We start from the raw sequence: 18487 nt of genomic DNA, 5'->3' as shown, positions 1-18487 counted from the left end.
AATGTGGCTAAAGAGCGACTTTAGACTTAAAGCAACAAAAACGAAACAGATCATACACCGCCACGCCACCATGATGTGATGTCTGCTGCTGTTGCCTTTGGACTTGAGGGGGGAGGGGATGTGATGTGGGTATTTTCTAAGTGTTATTTATTTTTCCTGCCGTTTTTGAAAGATCAGCCACTCTGCCTCTGATTGGCTAACCCTAACCCATGTGGTGGAAAAAAATAACTCTTACTTTGAAGAAGTGTGTTTATACCTTTTCTGTGACAGTGGGTATCTGAAAGTAGACTGTAGGTTGCCCAGTCTAACAATGCTGTAGGTTATTGAATCACCTGCACAATAAGACTGTTACTGGTGTGAAAGCTCTGTTGAGACTACCTTCAGTTGTCAATAAACTTTGACAGAAATTTCACTTGCAGTCCTGGTTGTGATTTCAGTAAAAGCAGTTTCCTGTTTTAAGATGTATGCTCTGCGATTAGTTAAAATTAAATATGGGTTCAGGCCTACTTATTTCAAGATGAGCAAACTTGTTTCAAGTAACAGTATAATCATACTCCACTAGTATTAAGTAATTTTCACTTAAATTAGTGATTTACTTTCTTGTTCCTTGGCCTTAACTTTTTTTTCCCAGTGTGCTAAAATTAAGAATGCAAAAAAATGAAATAAGAATTATTTACTAATATCAAGTGTATTTCACATATTACTTTGCTGTAGCAAGTCTGATCTCAAGTAATTTAATCTAAAAACCAGCATTTTCTGCTTATTTCAAACCTTTGAACACTTATCTGAGTCTACTTATTTCTAGACTGGAACCAATTTATTTTAAGATTTCTTGTCAAGTAAAATGATCTTGCTGCATGGACAGATAATTTCACTAGTATTAAGCCGTTTTCTCTTCAAATTCTTTATTTTGTGTATTTTGGCTAATGTTTTTTGCAATGTAATAAGCCGAAGTTCAAAGCCAAAAGTTGTTATGAGAGTGCAACTCTGTTGTCTTTGGCCCACTTCCTCAGAGTCCTGATGATGTACTCAACTTGGGGGTTTCCTGAATTTCGCAGCAGGGGCACCACTTCTTTTAGTGTCTCCCTAGCAAACAAACAAAACGTGTAAGGAAACAACAAATTAGATAGTTTACATACTGAGATATTACAGCAACTCCCATATCCTAAATTTAAAAAAAGGGACTTAACTCCACCCATCCATCCATCCATTATCCAAACCGCTTATCCTGCTCTCAGGGTCGCTGGAGCCTATCCCAGCAGTCATTGGGCGGCAGGCGGGGCGACACCCTGGACAGGCCGCCAGGCCATCACAGCCCCCCCCCCCCCCCCCCCCCACACACACACACACTTAACTCCAGATTGGGAATCAAAACATTTTTTGAGAATGGGATCTAAGCAACTGCAAGGAAAATTCTCTAAACAAAGGAATGACCCAAAAAACATGCTCATAATTACAGTACAGACAAAGAAAAGCCTACCTGGACTCCCTGCCTGCCAGTATGAGCTGGAAAATGCCGACACAAGCTCCTCTCTTGCCCTCCCAGTAGTTTGAAACTGGATCCAGTTTTTCCAGTGTGTCAAACGCTTTGGCGGCATAATAGAACTGGCCCATCTGAAACAAGAGGCTATGATGATCAGCACTGGGATGCAATATGCTATACGTTAAGACTGGAATTAAAGAAACTGCTAGTCAACATTGACTTTTTTACCGGAGTTCTCTATTTAAAGAGGACTGCATGTTTTTAACACCTTCCAACAGCTCTGACTGCACCAAGACGGCTGTATTGAAATTCGCTCATGTAGAATGATGTTATGGTGATTTTTTTGAAATAGACTTATTTTTATTATCATTGGCTTGGGTTAGTGACAATTAATTTTATTGAATACCATCGTGTACAATGGTGCTGCTCAAATGTATACGTCTCTCCACACGCATGCATGCATGCATGCACATGCGCATGCACGCACACAGACCCCATTTCCTTTGCTAATTCTTTGGAGTAAAGCAATTAGACTCCATACTCCAGACTCCAAGTCAATACACAGTCAAGTCTACCTTCAGACAATAGGGGATCACTGACCAAAATGACAAAGTAGGGTATCTCAAATGCAGTCAGGAAGGTTTGCAAATTGTGACAGAATTGCATTTACATATTACACATCAACTACAGCTGTTAATAGAGGTGATGGATGACTGAACAGAGCCAAGGGATAATGTCACCTTGTAGCAGTCATTGGCGATGAGCTGTAGCAAACTGAAAGAATCGGAGGAAGCACCCATCTTCAGATAGAGTTCCCAGGCTAGTCGACCCTTCTGGTTCATTATGTCTGGGAGAGACAAGAAAAAAGCATGTTCATCCATCATTCATTAATGTCTTGCAATGACTGTTAGAGATTCAAATTTTCCAAATGATATTGGCCCATAGGCCAGTTTCAGGATTAACAATTAGCCAAGAAAAGAAGACAACGTCCTCTTGAGTGGATATTTCTCTTTCCTAGAGCTGTTAAGTATATTCTAAGTTTAATGTCTTTATGCATACGCAATAATCAATAATCAATAATAATTAACTCAATAAGAAAATCAAAGGAAGTTGAATCAGTTCATCGGGATACAACGTTTATTGACAGATCCATTTCATCACTCATCTAAGTGACCTCTTCAGTCTAAACTGACTGCAGGTATCCCCACCCTTATAACAATAGAGTTGCATAACAACCAAAACCAATGATCAGTTTCATATGCGAATATGGGCATGACCGTTAACTAGATCTACAATGACCATGTGTACTATTCAGAGGATTTGGGATGCTTGCAATCACAGCATTGTAAAATGGTGACAGATGTACTCTTAGCCCCCCACAGTTCAGGGATGGTCGTCAAACATCGATAAACTGTCAATAAACGTATCCAGGTGAACTGATTGAGCTTTATTTGGTGCTAAGTTTAAGGTTAATATATTTTTTAAAAAAAGTTCAGCCCTGAATGCTTTAGAAGCCCAAGTGAAAAATCTGGAAGTAATATTTAATCAATATTTAAGGATTTAATTTTCTTTTGCTATACTTCAGTTACTGACGCCTTTATTTAAGCTTTTGTGAACAAGTAAAACCTTTACACTTACGTATGTAACAAACATATCCTTCACATAACAGCAGAAGCAGCACTGCTGTTGAGGAGGTATGACATCATCCTCATGATTACTTTACATTGGTTTCCTGGTATGATCAGGTTTAAAAATGACTGGTTTTTACTGATTATTTCAAGTTGATCAGCCACGGCATGAAGATATGGGAAAGAGTAGTGAATGCTAAGTTAAGAGGAGAGGTGATAATTAGCGAGCAGCAGTATGGTTTCATGCCAGGAAGATGTTTGCTTTGAAAGTGTTGATGGAGAAGTATAGAGAAGGTCAGAAGGAGTTACACTGTGTCTGTGGATTTAGAGAAAGCATATGACAGGGTACCGAGAGAGGAGGTGCAGTATTGTATGAGGTAGTTGGGAGTGGCAAAGAATTATGTAAGAGTTGTGCAGGATATGTAACGAGGGGAGTGTGACAGTGGTGAGGTGTGTGATAGGAATGACAGATGGGTTCAAGGGGGAGGTGGGATTACATCAAGGATTGACTGTGAGCCCTTTCTTGTTTGCAGTGGTGATAAGACAGGTTGACGGACGAGATCAGGCAGGGGTCTCCATGGACTATGCTGTTCACAGATGACATTGTGATCTGTAGTGAGAGTATATGGTGCAGGTTGAAGAGAGTCTGTAGAGGTGGAGGTATGCACTGAGAGAAGAGGAATGAAAGTCAGTAGGAGCAAGACCGAATACATAAGTGTGAACAAGAGGGAGGAGGACAGTGGATTGGTGAGGATGCAAGTAGAGGTGACGAAGGTGGATGAGTTTAAATACTTGGGGTCAACTGTTCGAAGTAACAGGGAATGCGGAAGAGAGGTGAAGAAGAGAGTGCAGGCAGGGTGGAGTGGGTGGAGAAGAGTGTCAGGAAAGATTTACAACAGAAGAGTACCAGGAAGAGTTAAAGGGAAGGTTGTGAGATCAGCTATGTTACATGGTTTAGAGACGGAGTCACTGATGAAAAGACAGGAGGTGGAGCTGGAGGTGGCAGAGTTGAAGATGCTAAGATTTCCATTGGGAGTGATGAAAACGGACAGGATTAGGAATGAGTATATTAGAGGGACAGCTCAGGTTTGACAGTTTGGAGACAAAGCAAGAGAGGCGAAATTGAGATGGTTTGGACATGTGCGGAGGAGAGATGCTGGGTATATTGGAAGAAGGATGCTGAACATGGAGCTGCCAGGGAAGATTAAAAGAGGAAGACCAAAGTGGTTGTTTATGGATGTGGTGAGGGAGGACATGCAGGTGGTTGGCATAACTGCGGAAGATGCAGAGGACAGGAAGATATGGAAACGGATGAACCGCTGTGGCGACCCGTAATGGCAGCAGCCGAAAGAACATTTAAAGCCACAGATAGACCTAGCCCCAAACTAGATTTCAGGCTTTTAAACCATTGTGAGATGAAATTTAAGCAGACAACACCTCAGCAGGACCAAAGAGATCAACAACCTTTAAACAACTTTTGATAAGCTTGGTGCAATAATGAGCCACAGAAAATTTGGTAGCAATCAGACATACAGTTTAGGAGATGTCAAAAAGTGTGTTTTCCAAAAAATTCTAAATAGTGGAAAATCGGGGTGTCTGGGTAGCGTGGTCGCCTATTCCATTGCCTACCAACATGGGGATTGTCGGATCGAATCACCGTGTTACCTCCGGCTTGGTCGGGCGTCCCTACAGACACAATTGGCCATGTCTGTGGGTGGGAAGCTGGATGTGGGTACATGTCCTGGTCGCTGCACTAGTGCCTCCTCTGGTTGGTTGGGACGCCTGTTCAGGGCGGAGAGGGAACTGGGGGGAATAGCGTGATCCTCCCAAGCTCTACATCCCTCTGGCGAAACTCCTTACTGTTAGGTGAAAAGAAGTGGCTGGCGACCCCACGTGTATCGGAGGAGACATGTGGTAGTCTGCAGCCCTCCCCGGATCGGCACAGGGGGTGGAGCAGTGACCGGGACAGCTCGGGAGAGTGGGGTAATTGGCCGGACACAAAAATATTGGAAAATCTAGTTAGGCGGACTTTAGTGGTTCTTGAGGCAAATTTAAAGAGAACAATCCGAAAGAATACGTGTAGTGTGAGGATAGATGGATAGTTGTACCAAGTTTCGTGTAAATTGGACTTACGGCGTAGGAGTTATGACTTTTCAAAGTTCAAAAATTTGACCTTTAATCATAGCGCCTCATCAGGTTGATTGAGGTCATATTTCTTGGGCAGCACTTGCACACAACTTCCAATCAATGGACAAAATCTCACGCATCTACCATTTACCATCTCATGGGAATTTGCGCAAACATTCCTGAAAAATAAATAAATAAATAATAATATGGACACTGCTTGGCATCCTCATCATATTCTTCATATAATTCCATTAACCTCTTTCAATGTATTCTGTACATTGTGTAAACACAACACCCATTGCACGTTGTCCGCCTTGGGAGAAAGATTCCTCTTCTGTTGCTCTCCCTGAGGTTTCTTCCTATTTTTTCTCCCTGCTAAAGGTTTTTTTTAGGGAGTTGTTCCTTATCCGATGCAAGGGTCTAAGGACAGGATGTTGTGTTGCTGTAAAGCCCTGAGGCAAATTTGTTATATTGGAATATACAAATAAAATTGACTTGACTTAATAATAAATAATAATATTAACAATAATAATAATAAACCAGCACAAAAACAATAGGGTTCCAGCCTGAACCCTAATAAGAGCCAGATTGTTTTTTTTTTTTTTTTTATTTCTGATTTTTCCCTTTTTCTCCCAATTTAGTGGCCAATCACTCCCTATTTTAGTTCAAACACCCACCCTCGAACTGCATGCGTTCGCCAACTGCATCTCTCCGGCTGGCAGTCTGGAAGGAGTCGCCTTGTCACGAAAGTGGCGAGGCGACTCCAGGCCGAACCACTACTTTTTCCGACACACACAGAGACGCATTCGTGTGACGAACACAAGCCGACTCCACTCCGCCCCCCTCCCGAAGACAGCGCTGCCAATTATTGCTGCTTCATTGAATCTGGCCATAGTCGGATCTGACGAGACCGAGGCGCAAAATAAGAGCCAGATTGTAAAAAAACAAAACAGAATTACCCCTTAAAGTAAGCCCCTTGTCATGTCACTGAGGCATTGGATACCTTGTCTGAAGGTTGTCTGGCAAAAATCAGTGACATTCAGCAAAATATTTCCTATGACACACATCTCAGGAAGATAGATTTTGCAACATTTGTTTACTTATTTGATTTTTTTTTATTCTTGTGTAACCTTGTTTTATCGTTTACCTGGGGTTTGTATTGTTTGTCTGATTCACTTAACTATATTGGAATTGTATTTTTGTAGCAGTTTTGTGGTAGTAGTAATACTTAGTAGTTGTGGTTAATAGTAGTATTAATAGTAAAATGATTAATCTAGTATTAATACATACAGCAGCGTGCAAGCCAGCTCAGGTAAACATAGTCACTCTTGATCCTTTCACTCTGAATCAGTAGAAAAACCTGGAAAAGACATTAAAATTTAGCCCAAAACCTATACTCCATAAACTGTAATAATTAATTCAAGTGTTCCAGAACAAGTTTAATTATGTTTCTTTAAACATGGTACCTCCTCTGCTTCTTTGTAATTGCCAAGAGCAGCTTTAGCCTGGCCATAGTTAAAGTTGAACATATCATCATTGTAGAAATAACTCTGCAAAAGAGAAAATGGCAGCTATGAGAATTATGACCTCTAGCTAACAAAATAAATGTTGAGTGAAGAAAAAAAGCACATACCAAACATGCAGTGTATTTTTATCAAAAGCACCTGCCAAGCACCCACTCTGAACCAGAAGTGGTGCTTTCAAACTAGTCTGTGGGAGTCTTTATTAAATTCAAACATACTTAACAATCAAAATAATAAAGCAACATCACATCAGTTCTTCACTTGGACAAATGCATTAATAAATGTCTTGCACTGAGCGAGGCTAACCTTGACAGAGTTGAGATATATGAGAACATCTTCAAACTGTCTCAATAGGAAAAAGCATGAGGCCATACACTGCCTGCCAGGGATTGTATCTGAGAGAAAAGAAAAAGAAAAAGAGCTGAACATCGTGGTACATCCGCAAACTCATACACACGCGCACAGATTTTCGTGAAGGAGAAAATTCCTTTTCAACCTACCGCATTCACTTGCCGAGCCACCGACCAACTGAAAGAATTGTTGAGCAATTTTCAGATGATCCATCTGAAAGATAAAAAACAATACATCCATCACCCCTTGCACTCACAATCATTTTTATTTTTTACATATCTATTTCTTTTAAAATCATAAATACTTACTGATCCAATTTCTTGTCCCAACGCAGCGTTTACCACTCCTTTCAAAATATACTCCTGAGAACAAAAATTTCCATAAGAAAAAAGAAAACCCCAAAACACTGATGCTAAACCAGTTGAACATTTATTGTTCAAGAATTTCTACAAGGGGGCAAAGTGGGCCTGACTATGTTCATATATTGATGCTCAAGAAGACCCCAATAATAAGAGAAATACTTGAAAACATTCTTTCACTTAAAGGGGATTTTTTGTTGTTGTTTTGTTTTGTTTTACTCACACCCTGTTTGTGAATAGCCCACCACCAAGCTGGGATTGTAGTTTTGCCAATAGTGGCGCTACAAAGCAGTGGGTCCCCGTATCGTTTGTATCAAGTGTTCCTCCAGAACGCACAAGAGGACAAACATGCACGCCATGAGCACAGCGTGACGTATAACAAATATCTGCAGAAAAAACACGCAAGTACCAAACCTGAAATTGCGCCCCATCAATATGCATCTGGGAAATAAGAAAATCAATGAGAGAATTATGTCGACCACCGAGAGCGAAGCTGCTGCTGCAAAGGCAAAGAAGAAATCCTGACCGTAACGTAGAATGATTAATATAGAAGAATAAAAGGAGTAGATAGAGAATGTCCTGGCTGGCGTTTCCCAATTTTGTCCTCAAGCAACCTCAAGACCATATCCTGGGCAGGAATATTAGGGAATTGTCTAAACAAATATCTATAACTATCTAAATGATGCATGTAGGTGTGAGTGCAAATATTGCGTAAGAGCAAGTAAAATCAAGCTTTATATAATAAATGTGTAAAACACCTATATAACACACATTTTCATATTGTATGATTTAAACTGATTATCTGTGCTAACGATGCACAGCTTCTTTTATATTCCATTCGTTATACAAGGGCATAGGATTGGTAAATGCTACATTTAAATTTTGTTGTGCACTATAAAACCAACAGAATAACATCACATCCACACTTTGGTCATGAAAATAATTAGCAGTAACATGAAATAGGCTAATTTACATACTTACAAACTTTACAAACTATAAAACAATAGCTGGCTTTAGCCATTTATATGACCAATAACTTTTTTATATTACCTTGGCTGAAAACATCTTGTTGTTAGCCTCATGACAAATTGCCAGATGATAAGCTAACCAAGAAAACGTGTATTTTCCTCAAAGAATTGATGATGTCATTCAAATGAAAAGTAAATGAGGTTTTATACTCATTTCACTTGGTTATGTGCAATGTAACAGTTGGTTGCAGTAGATTAGATTAGATTGTTTTATTAGCCACACAACCTAGGCCAGTGGAATATGTTTTTGGTTCACAAACTCTGCAGCACAGTACATACATAGACAACAACAGACACTCCACATATTATCACAAACAACACAGTTACACAATAACAGAAATAAACATATCACACATAACAATTAGGTGAATGGTGGTATTTATGCCAATGGTGTGTGAGGAGGGGACTATAGGGAGGAATTCAGAGACCTCATCGCTAGGGGGTGAAAAAAAACTGTGAAGTGTTTAGTCTTAATGGAAAGTGACCTGTAGCACCTCCCTGAGGGAAGGAGCTGGAAGAGGTGATGAGCAGGATGTGAGGGGTCGGAGACGATATTCTTTGCTCACTTTACAGTCCGGTTAGTATGTAGAGATTCAACTGAGGGGAGTGGGTTGCCTATGATTTTGGATGCCTTGTTGACAATCCGCTGCAGTTTTTTTCCCATGTTTGGCTATCCATGCCGCCGTACCATACTGTAATAGAAGATGTTATGATGGACTCGATCATGGCTGACAAAAACAGAACGAGCAGTTGATGTTTGATCCGGTAATGTTTAAGCTGCCTAAGAAAGTAAAGTCGTTGTTGAGCTTTTGCAATGATGTGTTCTGCGTTAATTTCCACTTCAGGTTATTGCTCCAAGCAGTTCGAATAATTGATGGGATGGAATGGATGGCTTATTGCTGATGTACTATGTTCAAAATATTTAAAAGAGTTGGTGGTGGTGATGGGGTCTCCATTCATTTGTATGGGTGTTTTAGGATTTGGCATGCACCGGAAGTAAATAATGAGTTCTTGGGTTTTGGCTGTATTAAGCAGAAGGTTGTTGCTTGCACACCAAGTGACAGCTTGGTCTACTGCAGTGCGGTACTGGGTTTCATCATTGTTGGAGATGAGGCCTACAATGGTTGTATCATGTGCATATTTCATTATTTTCCCAGAGCTATCCATGGATATAAAGTAGGTGGTGTAAAGTGAGAAGGGGAGAGAACACAGCCCAAATGAGCACCTGTAATGAGGGTAAGAGGGTGTGAGGTTAGCTTATTGACCTTCACCCTCTGTGGCCTGTTCCACAGGAAGCTCTGAATCCAGTGGCATATGGCTGGGTCAATGTTCATATCCAAGAGTAGGGTTAAGAGTTTGAGTGGGTTGATGGAGTTGAAGGCCGAACTAAAGTCTATGAACAGGATGTGTGCGTAGGTGTTTGGTGATTCCAGGTGTTGCAGGGCATGGTGCAGGGCTAACTGCATCCTCAACAGACCGGTTGGCTTGATAGGCAAATTGATATGGGTCCATCATTGGGGAGGTGCAAGATTTCAAGTGTGAATGATGCGTTCAAATGCTTTCATAGCCACAGATGTTAGAGCAACTGGTCTGAAGTCATTGAGGCAGATGATCTTTGAGGACTTTGGCACAGGAATGATGGTAGAGTTTGAAGCACTGTGGGACTGCACATTGGCTTAGAGAGGTGTTAAATATGGTGGAAAATATCGGGGCCAATTGTGCTGCATAGTGGCTCAACAAAGCAGGACTGATGCCATCTGGCCCTGCTACTTTCTTAATGTTCAGCTTCTTGAATGTTGCTCTCACCTCATCCTCCTGGATGCAGAAGGTTGGCACTGGAGTGGGAGTAGGGGGGATGGCTGGTGGAACAGGTTTTTCAAACCTTGCATAAAACTTGTTTAATTTATTTGGGAGGTTATGGTCATTATCTGGAGGGGAGCAGGGGCGTTTTTTGTAATCTGTCATTTCCTTAAGCTTTTTCCATATTGAGCTGGAGTTACTGGTTGTTGTTCGAGTTTTGTTTCATAGCTAGACTTTGCTTTTCTTATTGCAGCATGCAACTTATTCTTGGCTGCTCTGTACTGATCCGTTTCCATAGTGTGCCAATATAACGTGACAATCTGACAAAAAGAACAGAAGAAGATCGCCAGATAATGCCTCTTTCATAAATCATTTTCATTTTCAAATAAGGCTTTGACTTATGAGGTAGGCAACTGACTTATGAGGTAGGCAATGTATGAAACATGTTTATTAGGCTTCAAGGACATGCACAATGTATTTTGGTGAGAAATTCTGAATGTAAACAAAACCAAGTGTGTTTACAAGGAAAACTACATTGGGTACCTTTGAAGGATTTAAAGAGTTAGTAAGCACTCATTTTTAGCATTTAGACATTTTGAAATAGGATAAACAAAAGGATGAATATGAGGGCAGGGATGGTGATGTGGGTCTGACTGAAGTTGGCAGTGCTGGAGTACGATGCCACACCCAAACTTCTCACAAGTCTACCAAGAGGGCTTAGTTAGCCAACGCCAGTGTGTTGCATTTCTACTCGCTTCATATTTCTCCGGTTTAACAGGCTGGACCTCAAATGTGCATTTTCCCCAAGACATAAGAAAAAGCACATATTTTCTCCCTCAAGGCAGCCATGTGATGCGTCTCATTTTTTGGTGAATTTATCATGAGGGCAATCGGTTCTACCATTCCAGGCCCATACCAACGTGTTTTCAGCTCAATAAATCTAAAAAAATAATGAAATAATTTAATCCCCCTTTTAATGGGTTAATGTAATATACAGTTTCAGTTTTTTTCAAAAGTATGCCTGGTACATACTCTTGAAAAATGCAAATTTGGCAGGTGAAGGGTGAAGAAAGTACAGTGCAGGTTGAGGAGAGCCTGGAGAGTGGAGGTATGCATTGGAGAGAAGAGGAATGAAAGTCAGTAGGAGCAAGATGGAATACATATGTGTGAATGAGAAGGAGGACAGTGGAATGGTGAGGATGCAAGGAGAGGTGACAAAGGTGGATGAGTTTAAATACTTGGGGTCAACTGTCCAAAGTAACGGGGAGTGCAGAAGAGAGGTGAAGAAGAGAGTGCAGACAGGGTGGAGTGGGTGGAGAAGTGTGTCAGGAGTGATTTGCGACAGAAGGGTACCAGCAAGTTAAAGGGAAGGTTTACAAGACGGTTGTGAGACCAGCTATGTTATATGGTTTGGAGACGGAGTCACTGACGAAAAGACAGGAGGCAGAGCTGGAGGCGGCAGAGTTAAAGATGCAAAGATTTTCATTGGGAGTGACGAAGAAGGACAGGATTAGGAATGATTATATTAGAGGGACTGCTCAGGTTGGACGGTTTGGAGACAAAACCAGAGAGGCAAGATTGAGATGGTTTGGACATGTGTGGAGGAGAGATGCTGGGTATATTGGGAGAAGGATGCTAAATATGGAGCTGCCAGGGAAGAGGAAAGCCAAAGAGGAGGTTTATGGATGTGGTGAGGGAAGACATGCAGGTGGCTGGTGTGACAGAGGAAGACGCAGAAGACAGGAAGAGATGGAAATGGATGATCCGCTGTGGCGACCCCTAACGGGAGCAGCCGAAAGTAGTAGTAGTAGTCGGGTGAAGAGTGAGGTGGGAGAAGAGGGTATCTCTAAAACCTCTGACACTAATGTTTTTATAGTTTCTATCCACTGATGTTAGACCAACTTGAAGTCTTGTTCTACATCACCTTTCAGGGTAGCGTTGGCAGTGTAGCAGGAGGGAAAATTTCAACTGAGGGAAAATGTCACTTTGTGGGCGTCTGGGTAGCGTAGTGGTCTATTCCGTTGCCTATCAACACAGGGATTGCCAGTTTGTATCCCTGTGTTACCTCTGGCTTGGTCGGGTGTCCCTACAGACACAATTGGCCGTGTCTGCGGGTGGGAAGCCAGATGTGGTTATATGTCCAGGTCGCTGCACTTGCGCCTCTTATGGTTGGTTGGGGTGCCTGTTTGGGGGGGGGGCTGGGGGGAATAGCGTGATCCTCCCACGTGCTATGTCCCCCTGGCAAAACTCCTCACTGTCAGGTGAAAAGAAGCGGCTGGTGACTCCACATGTATCAGAGGAGGCATGTGGTAGTCTGCAGCCCTCCCCAGATCAGCAAAGGGGGTGGAGCAGCGACCGGTACGGCTCGGAAGAGTGGGGTAATTGGTCTTAGTGTCGTTGTCTAACAGTTGAGACAATGGGTGGCAGGTGGTCTTCCTCTAATTAGGAGCTGGGTGCTAGGCCATGGAAAATACTTAAGAAAAAGGTACCACAAAAAGTGGCAGAAGTGGCACACCAGACTGAAATAAAATAAAGGTAAAAAAACATCACCTCATCTTCACTGTATTTTATTTTCGGCCAGCCTAATGCGTTTCGGCTATTGCAGTCTTCATTAGAGCATAGCGCAAAGCTGTCTAACAGTATTGCTAGGTTTCATCAGGTGGATGGCATGTAGACATGTCTACAGCTAAAAAAAAAAAAAAACTGGGTTCAGGTTTGAATTAGACTTTAAAGATCCACAGTCATCACCAGAATAAATTCCTACAAAGGCTTATTTGCCAACAAGTGAAAAATGTTAGAAACCCAGGGTTATTTAAACATTTCATTACCTGTGGTGTGGTCGGCACCAACTCTTTGATAAGGTTAAACGCCTCCTGGACATCATCTAGAAATTTGAGATGGAAAGTGTTAAATACAACATTTGACTACAGTTCCTCTCACACCAGCCAAACCCTTGTATCAACATAGCTACATGTCAGCAATGAAAATGAAATGACTAAATTCAGCATGCCAGAAATGACTTTCTAGATAGAAACAGAAAAAATGGGAATGAGTATGTTTAATATTTTTTTATGAGGTTTGATTATGTAATATACATGTGACTCAAAATCTTGCTATTGATATCTTCCTTTAAAAGACAAGCTAAATCAGGTGTCTTTCAAGTAGTTTACTTAAAAAAAAACAAAAAAAACCCTTATTTTTCTGCATTTATTTTTACGTTAACATTTGATCAGAAGAAATCAGAACCATCACATGGGCTGTGCGAAGTGTCGTACCGCACAGGGTCTCGTGCCTCCCAGACTTTGTGTCTGGTCTGCAATCCGGCAGTTTGTTGTTGGTTTTTTATTTTTTATACATCATTTTTTTTATGACTGTTCTTGAACCAACATGCTTCTAAAATAAATTCCTGTGTTTCATTTCCATTATGCATAGTCAAAGTCACATGAAAAAAATAACAGATTATTCAGGTTTTTTCATTTTCGATATTGCGTCGTTACATAGTGCGTGCTCCATCTCGCTGCTCACTGCAAGGAAGAAGCAGATGGGGAAACAATGTCGGCTGCATGAGAGCACAACCGATCTCGTAAACACAAGTTGGGTGCTGAGAAAACTAAAAAAATGAAAAAGGAAGACTTTCATAAGTCACTGCGCGGATCTCTGGATAAATTTCTCAACACTTCCAGAGATGTGGTGGCTGAGCAGTTGTCCAGAGCTAGTGAGTGCATGTGACTTTGACTGTAGACTACATGTAATGACCGGTCTGAAAAATGGTCTAAAATCTGAATGGAATATAGGCTATAGACCTGAAATGTTTAATTGTACTTCAACATGCCAAAATAAAGCGACGGCTCAGCTGACTAGAAGATGTAAAGCCAATAGTTTTACAACTGTTTTTTTCTTTGAAAGAGCAAACAGTCATAGCTGAGACTATGTGCATGATGATGCTGTATTATTCTACTTGTAAAAATGTATCAAACCAAGATTATACGTACAGTAGAACTAGAATAGCTGCGCACAGTAGAACTAGAACAGCTGTGTGTGTAACTGTGATTCATGAGTATGCATGTCAATGAGCAGGGCTTTTGCACATCAAGTTCAGACAGGGCCTCGCACCCCCCACGACGGTCCTGGAAGAGATTGGTTGCACTTTCACAAATGTTTCTATTTTGTGGGCAAAGGTCTCAAAAGAACTGCAGCACTATGCCGTATGGACATTCACTTTTACAATAAAATGTTTAGAAACTTATTTCACAATGAAACTCCTGAAATATTCAGATTCAGATCTTAGTTTTTAAGGGAAACTGCAATGCAGTAGACACACCTTGCCTTAGATAGTAGATGACCAGGTTGAGTCTGGCCTCTGGGATAACGTCAATCAGAGGAGGCAGCACCTGTAAGGCCCCCTCCCCACCACGAAACACCACCTGCAGTAGGGTGGACACACACACACACACACACACACACACACACACACGTAAGCACGCACAGGGAAGAAACTCAAGACACAGACATGTAAGAAGAGTGGTAACATGTAGGTAACTACTGTGTGCCCACACACACACACACACACACACACACACACACACACACACACACACACACACTCTTTGTGCTTTGTGCTTGTGAACAGCTTACCAAGTTGTGTCTGATAAGTTCTTTAGCAAACTCAAAGGAGCATGAGGAGATGTCGATTAGGTTCTTCAACTCAGCCTGAGGAAGAGAGCGCAAATAATTCATATGTTCCAACATTGTCACTCGTCCTATAAATACTGCAAGAGAGGCAAATAGTGACAGTCAAGAGTGCATGCAGGGAAAACTAACCAAAGCTCAGGAGAGGGACACATTTGGGCTACATTTACACAACCTGGTACAAGTGATCCAATTCCGATTTTTTGCTCAGGTGGCAGAGATAGGATATGTATTATGACCGTGTAACCAGGAAAAAAGCACATGGAATTGGATAGTTTCAGATCAGATTTTGACCACATTTATATGTGGAAGTGAACATGAGAACCCAGCCATTGAGGATGCACAAGCCAGTGCATTCTTAGTGTTGGTCCCAAGTCCAGATAAATGGGGAGGGTTGCATCAGGAAGGGCATCCGGCGTAAAATCGTTGCCAAATCAAATATGCAGATAATAAATCAGATTTCCATACCGGATTGGTTAAGGCCCGGGTTACCAATGACCACCACCAATACTGTTGGCAGGCAGGGTGTTGGTGGAAACTATGCTACTGTTCGGTGAAGGACAAGGAGAGGGGGAACGCATGTGCAGAGGCAGTGGGAGAGCAGGGAGGGTAAGAGTGTGGCGATGAGAGTCGGAACTTTGAATGCTGGCAGTATGGCTGGTAAAGGGAGAGAGTTGGCTGATATGATGGAGAGAAGAAAGGTAGGTATACTGTGTGTGCAAGAGACCGGGTGGAAGGATAGTAAGGCCAGGCACACTGGAGGAGGGTTCAAACTCTTCTACTATGGTGCGACTAGGAGTAGAAATGGGGTAGGGGTAATTCTGAAGGAAGAGTATGTCAAGAGTGTGTTGGAGGTGAAGAGAGTGTCAGACAGAGTGATGAGTATAAAGCTGGAAATCGAAGTTGTGTTGATGAATGTTATCAGTGTATATCCCCCGCAAGTTGGGTGTGAGATGGAAGAGAAAGAAGAACTCTAGAGTGAGTTGGATGAAGTGGTGAAGAGTGTACCCAAGGAGGAGAGAGTGGTGATTGGAGCGGACTTCAATGGGTATGTTGATGAAGGGAACAGAGGTGATGAGGAGGTGATGGGTAGGTACTGGTGTCAAGGAGAGAAATGTGTCAGGACAGATGGTGGTGGATTTTGCAAAAAGGATGGAAATGGCTGTGGTGAATACATATTTCAAGAAGAGGGAGGAAGACAGGGTGACATATAAGAGTGGAGGAAAATTCACACAGGTGGACTATATCTTATGTAGCAGGCGCGATCTGAAAAGAATTGGAGACAGCAAGGTCGTGACAGGGGAGAACATAGCTAGGCAGCATCAGATGGTGGTCTGTAGGATGACTTTGGAGACCAAGAAGAGGAAGAGAGTGAAGGCAGAGCCAAGGATCAAATGGTAGAAGCTGAAAAAGGAAGACTGTTGTGTGGAGTTCAGGGAGGAGTTAAAACAGGCACTGGGTGGTAGTGAATTGTTGCCGGATGGCTGGGCCACCACTGCAGAAATAGTGAGGGAGACAGCTAGGGAAGGTACTTGGTGTGTCATCTGGACAGAGGAAGGAAGACAAGGAGACTTGGTGGTGGAATGAGGAAGTACAGCAAAGTGTATAGAGGAAGAGGTTGGCAAAGAAGAAGTGGGATAGTAAGAGATGAAGAAAGGAGACAGGAGTACAAGGAGATGCAGCGTAAAGCAAAGAGAAAGGTGGCAAAGGAAAAGGCATATGGCGAGTTATATGAGAGGTTAGACACTAACGAAGGAGAAAAGGACTTGTACCGATTGGCTAGACAGAGGGACTGAGCTGGGAAGGATGTGCAGCAGGTTAGAGCAATCAAGGATAGAGATGGAAATGTGCTGACAAGCAAGAATAGTGTGTTAAGAAGGTGGAAAGAGTACTTTGAGGGGCTGATGAATGAAGAAAATGAGAGAGTGAGAGAGAGAGAGAGAGAGAGAGAGAGAGAGAGAGAGAGAGAGAGAGAGAGAGAGAGAGAGAAGGTTGGATGACATGGGGATCGTGAATCAGGAAGTGCGGTGGATTAGCAAGGAGGAAGCTATGAAGAGGATGAAGAGTAGAAAGGCGGTTGGTCCAGATGACATACCTATGAAGGCATGGAGGTGTTTAGGAGAGATGGCAGTGGAATTTTTAACTAGATTGTTTAACACAATCTTGGAAAGTGAGAGGATGCCTGAGGAGTGGTGAAAAAGTATACTAGTACCGATTTTCAAGAATAAGGGTGATGTGCAGAACTGTAGCAACTAGAGGTATAAAGTTGATCAGCCACAGCATGAAGATATGGGAAAGAGTAATAGAAGCTAGGTTAAGAGGAGAGGTGACGATTAACAAACAGCAGTATGGTTTTATGCCATGAAAGAGCACTACAGATGTGATGTTTGCTTTAAGAATGTTGATGGAGAAGTATAGAGAAGGCCAGAAGGAGTTACATTGTGTCTTTGTGGATTTAGAGAAAGCATATGACAGGGTGCCGAGAGAAGAGGTGTGGTATTTTATGAGGAAGTCAGGAGTGGCAGAGAAGTATGTAAAGTCTCCTACAGACTGTGCGATTTTAGCAATCCTATAAGTTTATTGCAAGCCACACTGTGTGATATGGATCTAATAAACTTGGGTACGACATCAAGTTTGATGTATGTAGATTGTACAATAACACCTACTCAATTGCAGGCTATGATGCAAGTCCATAAAAACGTGATCAGCGTGCGTTCCGCATCAGTGCGCATAATCAATCTACGCTGCTGGTAGAGCAACATGATGCCAAGCAGGAATTGAGTCCTTTCAATAGTCGCCACAGCTCATTTTGTTGCTCGTTTTGTTGAATCCATCGCATTTGGGTCACAGATGCTAACAGTCAGTTTGTTTGTGTTTAGCACTAGAACAGATTCTGCGTTGCGTTGATCAGTGCGCCTTTCGTGCTCCATTTCTATTGGTTGGTTAGTGCTGCATTTCTATTGGTTGGTACATCGTAGCAGCAATCACATTGTGAAATGGTGATCCTAATTTTCTGACACTGTCAAGACTTTTGTTCCAGGTTATCTTTGATCACAAGACCATAATAACGGCCGTCTTTGAACCTGTCTCACAGTGCGACATAGGACCACCATTTTGGAGCCACGACCAAACATATCGCCACATTTAGTCATCTTTCGTCTGAGACGGCCCAAATCGCACAGTCTGTAGGAGGCTTAAGAGTGGGCAGGATATGTATGAAGGAAGTGTGACAGTGGTGAGGTGTGTGGTTGGAATGACAGATGGATTCAAGGTGGAGGTGGGATTACATCAAGGATCGGCTCTGAGCCCTTTCTTGTTTGTAATGGTGATGGACAGGTTGACAGACGAGATCAGGCAGGAGTCTCCGTGGACTATGATGTTCGTGGATGACATTGTGATCTGTAGTGAGAGTAGGGTGCAGGTTGATGAGAGCCTGGAGAGGTAGAGGTATGCACTGGAGAGAAGAGGAATGAAAGTCAGTAGGAACAAGATCGAATAC

At 42.1% G+C, this 18487-nt stretch overlaps 1 protein-coding gene across 1 annotated transcript in view; it reads right to left on the bottom strand.

The window, feature by feature from the left end:
* Positions 1-876: 876 nt before the first annotated feature.
* LOC130112800 (intraflagellar transport protein 56) overlaps positions 877-18487 on the bottom strand; it is a 28543-nt gene continuing 10932 nt past the window's right edge. Inside the window, exons 8-18 of the mRNA XM_056280291.1 lie at positions 14935-15009; positions 14621-14723; positions 13128-13183; positions 7421-7474; positions 7262-7325; positions 7068-7156; positions 6705-6788; positions 6529-6598; positions 2224-2330; positions 1481-1614; positions 877-1086 (exon numbers count right to left, since the gene is read on the bottom strand). Of these exons, the coding sequence (XP_056136266.1) occupies positions 972-1086; positions 1481-1614; positions 2224-2330; positions 6529-6598; positions 6705-6788; positions 7068-7156; positions 7262-7325; positions 7421-7474; positions 13128-13183; positions 14621-14723; positions 14935-15009 (951 nt within the window). The 3' untranslated portion in view covers positions 877-971. The remainder of the gene's footprint in view (positions 1087-1480; positions 1615-2223; positions 2331-6528; positions 6599-6704; positions 6789-7067; positions 7157-7261; positions 7326-7420; positions 7475-13127; positions 13184-14620; positions 14724-14934; positions 15010-18487) is intronic.

The sequence above is a fragment of the Lampris incognitus genome, chromosome 5 (genome assembly GCF_029633865.1).
Source record: "Lampris incognitus isolate fLamInc1 chromosome 5, fLamInc1.hap2, whole genome shotgun sequence".
Taxonomy (NCBI): domain Eukaryota; kingdom Metazoa; phylum Chordata; class Actinopteri; order Lampriformes; family Lampridae; genus Lampris; species Lampris incognitus.
This window is presented reverse-complemented; position numbering and strand designations above follow the sequence as displayed.